We start from the raw sequence: 6,698 nt of genomic DNA on the forward strand, positions 1-6,698 counted from the left end.
TTCACTAATGCAGCATATTGATGTCTGCTTACACTACTTGAGGAAGAAGTCGAAGTATGGACCACACAGTTCATACAAAAATGAGGAAAACAAATCACACAAATATAGTACAGTTGACTGCAACTTTATGAACATAGTTAGATCTTTGAATGATGTATATTCTATGGATCATCAAAACCTTAATGCTGGAGGACAGGAGAACCATCTTATGAATACATCAACGGGTTCTGTATGCATGCTACAGTGTCATGGCATACAATGGAAGATATTTTTATTTCGGTCAATTTAAAGGAAAAACATCACTAGGTTCTCGCGGTTTTATCATTTTCAGAGAGGAGTATATTCTTGTATTATTCATATGAATTCAGTGGTCATTATGCAGCTGTTCTTGCTGAGAACGAGAAAATAGCAAAGATTATTCAATTGTGTCTCCAAGCTTGTGATTTCTATGTTAAGAAAGGAATTGATCTTCAAAATCATCCAAGATACAAAGACAAAGAATCCTCAGATATGTTTGATTTTTTATTTGAAGATGATTTGCCTCAACAACCGAGTGGAAGCTTGTAAGTTTTGAATTTACATGTACCAAAATTGTATGTTTGTACAAAATATATTTCACTATTTAATCAAATTTGTTATCTTTTATTTGTAGGGATTGTGGTGTCTTTATGGTTATGTATGAAGAGTGCCTTTCTTATGGTCATAAAGTTATTGCGACTGAGTTAGACCACAACGCACTCCGTACAAGATATGCTGTACTTTTTTGGGATTATGGGATCCGAAAATAAGATGCAAATGCCATTAGTGATGTCGAAGCACCCTTGAGGTCTACAAGGCAAAGTAGAATAACTAGTATCACTGAAGTTGTTGATGTATGATGGTTGATGGATTTTTGACTTTTTGTATTTTAGAAACTAGTTTATGGATGTAGGTTTTGTTGTACCGACTAATTTTTATGTTTTGAATTGGTTCTATTTCATGGAGTTCTACCTTTTACTGTGAGATTCTGTTAAAAAATACTTACGTAGTTTTTATATTATGTTTAAAAATACATATATCGTATAAATCAATTGTATTTAGCCTAAAAATACATATGCAGTGTTAAAATCAAATATTGAAAAAAATACATATGTACATTCCTAATATGTATTTTAGTATGTTGTTGTTGTTCTTTAAAGTTTTTCACCACCTTCCTATATTGTTAAATATAACATGTAGTGTGAGATTTATGTTCTACCTTTTACTGTGAAATTTAGTTAAAAAATACATATGTAGTTTTCATATTATGGTTAAAAATAAATGCGTTGTATAAATCAATTGTTTTTCAGCATAAAAATACATATGAAATGTTAGAATCGAACATTACAAAAATACAACTGCAACATACCTAATATGCATTTTTATGATGTTTTCATTACCTATAATTATAAATTAGGATTTAAATTAAAGTGAAATTTGAGATTTTATTGCAGTTATTTACAAAATATATATGCAGTGTTGATATTTTGCTACAAAATACATATGGATTATACATTAAAAATATTTTTCAAAAAAATACATATGCCGTGTTAATATAAAGCTATTGGAAAATATATATAGATCAAACCTAATATGTAATTTTGATACGTGTTCATTTAAAATCATTATACAAGAGAATTTGAATTAGAGCTAAATTTGACTTTTTAATGCAGTTATAGATTTGATTTTAGTTACAAAATACATATGCAGTGATGACATTTTTATTAAAAATACATATGGATTATACATCAAATGTATTTTTATAATATAAATACATATACAGTAATAACATTATCCAATTCAAATATATATTTGCAGAATATGTCACATCTATTTAAACCTTTGAACAATTAGGATACTTATATGGTTAATCAAAGTTATCACCTTTAACCTAAAATTTATTAACTATGTCAAAAATAGATATGAACTGCTGCTTGAAAATACATGTGTAATGTACATATTTGGAAACATATAAAGCTCCATTATTCAGATATTACTGTCTTTAATTGTGAAATGATTCATAAATGCATTAACTAAACTAACTCAGTTCATAATTATAAAAAATGAAAAAAATTTTAAGAAATAATACAGAAGAAGAAATGTATCATTTGCGATATTTCCTATAGGAACGTCTATTGTGACCCTTAGCCTCACAACCACCGCATGAGTTTATATTCTTCTTTCCAAACATATCCCAGCCTGATTTTCGATGATCCTTCTTTGCAGGTCTTCCTAGAGGTCTTTTGAATTCTGGAGGTAGTACTATTTCATCAAGTATGCTCCCTGTAATTATCCAGTCATCGATGTATGGCAAGGGGTAGATTGGAACATCATATGTCTTCAAAACAGTTTTTAGTTTAAACAAATCAAAACAGCATGGCCCCTTCTCAAAATTCTTTTTCTCCAACGCCGCATAAGCATGTGCACATGGTATCTCATCTATTTGAAAAGCATTACATGAGCATTTTTTCCCTTGATTCAAACAATGAAGTGCTTTTGTTTGTCGTGTACCGTATACACATATTCGTGGCTGATACAACCTGACATAAAAATAAAAAATTAAATGCACTGATACAAAAAGATGAATTTCATATTCCATGATATGTTATAAGCACACCAGCATTTTTGAAGAAAAAAATACTTATGCAATAAAAATACATATGCAGAGTACATTTATATAGAGCAGCCAAATACATATGCAGTTGTTAATAATTTTCACTACAACAAAATTCATCTGCAAAATACATATTATGTTTTTAAATATTCATATTTTTTATGTTGTATATCTTTTCATTAATTTACAACTTCATGGAAAGTATTTTCATATTTATGTTTCCATAATTATAATTTCAACAAATCTAAAAGGTCATACCATCACACGGGTACACAAAGCCTCGTTCTCACTGAGTATGCCATTAAACTTTCCAATGAGTATTGTGAAGGTATATGAAGCCTCCTGCCTATTTTTACAATTCTATTCGCAAACAGTAATCGAACTTCCTCAAGAAAGTCATAAATTGGCAGTTCTCTAGCTGATACAAGCACTCCATTTATTGACTCCGCAATATTTGAAGTTAAAGTCCATCCTCGGTGAACTATAGCATAAGACCTAGCCCACTTTTTGTAACCCGCCAATTCCAAATATTTCTTCACCCTAATATAAGTTGCCTCAATTTTTTTCATTAATATGTGAAATTCTGACTTTGAATATAATTTGGCCATTGTATAAAATATCTCTGACAATGCATCATGTGACTTTCTGTAAAGTTTTTTCATATTTTCCCATAGATGCCACATACATGCATAATGTGGAACATCTTCATATATATCACCAACAACCTTTATGATGCTTGGATTCCTATCAGACACAACACACATGTTTTGTCTTACCCCGTACGCTTTTTTTAGATTCTCGAAAAACCACGTCCAGGATGTATCATTTTCAGAATCAAGCACACCATATGCCAAAGGAAATATATGACCTGTATACATAATTCATCATTTTCAGAATCAAGCACACTATATACTAAAGAAAATATATGAACTGCACATATAAAAAAATCTGCGCAGGCCGATTTAAATACAGTTAGGAACTGCATATGTATTTATTACAAATATAGATCAATTAAAATATATATTTTATCTACCATAAATGGTATCAATTACATATAATAAAATCTACATGCACCTAACTATCAAACATAATCAATTTTACATGTTTCATTCAGGAAACTTTGAAAATATATGTAATTATATACAAATGTATATATGAATTGGACATATGTATTTTTCAAGTCAACAACAGAAATACAAAAAAATACAACCAGTTATACAATGTAATTATTATTAAGTGATCTAACCTGCTCCGTCCGTCGTACATGCTGTTACAAATTCCCCAGTATACATTTCTCTCAGATGACTAGCATCAACAACTACGACTGGTCTACAATGATCGAATCCCTTAATGAATGCATGTAGAGTGATAAATACATACAAAAACTCATTCTCAGTTGTCTTCTTCATTCTTATATGTGACTCAGGATAAGCAGTATTTAGCACATATAAGTATGATGAAAGTTTCCCGTAAGATGCTGATGGCTTTTCCCTCAACTCTTCTAACGCTATTTTCTTGTCCCTCCAACATAAAGTGTATGTCAAATCCATACCAAAATCTTTCTTCATGTCATTTTTTATTTTCGTCGCACTGTATTTCCGTTTGTGGTTTTCAATTTCTGTTTAACTATACCAGCTATCAATATACTAGTAGCATGAACCTTTGGATAGATCTTGTCCTTCACTGGGCAAGTATGTTCAGGTATGAATCTTCTAATTCTAAACATTCTAGTGTCTCCCATGCCTGATGCACGCATTAAGAACTCCCAGTTTCATGATTTGCAAAATAATGTATAACCGCATCAAACATGATTAAATACATTCAAAATACATGTACAAAATAATATTAAATAAAATCAGAGTGATATAGAATGTACGTACGTTTTCTTACTAGACCTTTTACTGCGCGTTTGAAACTTCTTCCTAATTGCATAGTCCTTCATGACTGACTTTAAAAGTTTTTTTGTCAAGTAAACCTGGTCTTCCTCAACATGCTTGTGATGTGGGTCTGTGATAATCACCTCAACAGTATCTATCTAAAAAAAATCTAATGCTTGTGTATCTTCACAAACCACCAAAGCTCCTTCATTTATTGTATTTAACCCTATTTGAAAGTTGTTACAGTTGATTCCTCTTTCAGTAACACATATAGATGAACTTTACAAGTTGCTCCCTACAAATTTATCCAAAATGCTTACATATAAAGGAAGACAATTTATGTCTTGTATCAGTTTTTTCTGCAATATAAACACCTTTAAATTCATATCATTATGTATTTCTATCTGCCCTGCATTAGCAGTGATTTGATATTCCACTAGAATATGTTTGCTGGTTAAATCCACACTTAAGTGAGATGCCAAAACATCATGCAGCTCAACGAATGTTGCTGATCTGCTCAACAGTATTGCATCAGTGACATATTCTTCGAAGTTCTTTTCGTACGTCCATCGACCAGAGTGCTTCACAAGGACTGGTATGCTTCCCATTTCTACTAGATTTAACCAATAAATAAATAAATATACAGCTTTAAGTGCAGGCAAAGTTACACAGTCAACATCTCCATTCAAAAACTACACTTAAACAATATTTGTTTAAATTAAAATACAAACAAAGTAAAAGTGCTCAACAAAATACAGAAACTACTTAATCAAACGAAGTAAAATAGGGACGACATATATTATTACATATACACTTATACTCTCAAATTCCGACAAGTAAAACAAAAATACATATGCAGTGTTAACATTAAACATATCAAAAAATACATCTGGAGCATACCTAATTTGTAATTTGATATGTTTTATACATATTTGCCAAATGTCAGTTGTTATAACACGCACTTTTCAGATTTAAGTGCAAAGAAAGATACACAGCCAACATCTCAATTTAAAAAATACATTTACACAACATTTTCTTAAAGTAAAATATCTTTTCAAATATACATTTATACTATAAAATTCAGACAACAAAACAAAAATACATATGCACTGTTAACATTAACCATTTCAAAAATACATATGCATTTTTTATCTACTATTTCAGAAAATAATTAAATAAACTTCAATTCGAAAGTTGTTTACAGTTTGTTCTATTACTAAAACAATCAAAATAATAATAATAAATCCTCAAAACAATAGTCGAATACTGATTTTTTCCCAATTGAAACAAGTTTAAAGCTGAAATTTACAACATATAATTGAATTCCAATTTTACTGCTGCCATGATTTTAACTCGAATTTATTTTACAATTTTTTCACATACAAATTAATGCTGACAATCAAAACTTGATAGGCACATCAGTAATGGTTAAAAAAAATGAACTGAATAACAGTAATGATTATGTACCTTAAACAGTAGTAATGTTTGAATTTTCAACTGACAGTTGAATTCAAATAAATGGAACAGATGAATCAACAATTAAATTTGATTCAATCAAATTACTGCATCATTTTACAATTGTTGTTGATTTCGAAGAAGAATCAGTCCAATTTGATTCAGCAACAGCAACAACAACAGGGTTGGTTTAGAATAAATTGCTAAGAAAAGATGTGTTGTTAATGGAGAAAAACTAAAATTTGAATTCTGCAAGTTATAACAGATGTCACATTTTAAAGAGTTTTAAATGGAAAAGGAATCTACATAATTACTTGATTGGTAATTATACCATATATAGTTCAACTAATTTCAGTTAATTTAAGTGTAGTAACTTTTTTATAGATGTATTTTTCTAGCAATATTTTAAAAAAATACAAAATATAAGTTGCTATAAAATATAATTATGAAACTGTTGCTATAAAACTAATAATTAGGCTCTTAAGTATGCTACTTCTGAATTTTTCCCTTTTTATTTTATCCTAACTCAATTCTTATTCACAAATTTCAATCAAAGAAGCCCAAAAATTGATTCAAAATTTGGTCCAATTCTTACATCCACTTCATCAATCCACCCCACACCATATCCATAAATTGAGTATTGCCACATTAGCAAAAAAATACAAAATTCATCTAACAAACACAAATCGATCTAGTCCATAAATTAATTTTTAATCCAAAGGTTAATTTTGAAT

At 29.6% G+C, this 6,698-nt stretch overlaps 1 protein-coding gene across 1 annotated transcript; it reads right to left on the bottom strand.

The window, feature by feature from the left end:
* Positions 1-2,122: 2,122 nt before the first annotated feature.
* LOC124894831 lies at positions 2,123-3,240 on the bottom strand. The gene is made up of 2 exons (XM_047405351.1): positions 3,005-3,240; positions 2,123-2,558 (listed from the first exon to the last, which is right to left on the bottom strand). Exons 1-2 carry the CDS (start codon positions 3,238-3,240, stop codon positions 2,123-2,125), a joined length of 672 nt encoding a protein of 223 aa, XP_047261307.1.
* Positions 3,241-6,698: the final 3,458 nt, after the last annotated feature.

Source organism: Capsicum annuum, unplaced genomic scaffold (genome assembly GCF_002878395.1).
Source record: "Capsicum annuum cultivar UCD-10X-F1 unplaced genomic scaffold, UCD10Xv1.1 ctg77862, whole genome shotgun sequence".
NCBI lineage: Eukaryota > Viridiplantae > Streptophyta > Magnoliopsida > Solanales > Solanaceae > Capsicum > Capsicum annuum.

What these genes read in the sequence shown, in the direction of transcription:
- LOC124894831 (XM_047405351.1), bottom strand. Translation starts at nt 3,240, where the DNA reads ATGGCCAAATTATATTCAAAGTCAGAATTTCACATATTAATGAAAAAA. An exon ending in CTTGAGGAAGTTCGATTACT is followed by an intron (nt 2,559 to 3,004) that starts GTTTGCGAATAG and finishes TTTTTATGTCAG; the next exon opens with GTTGTATCAGCCACGAATAT.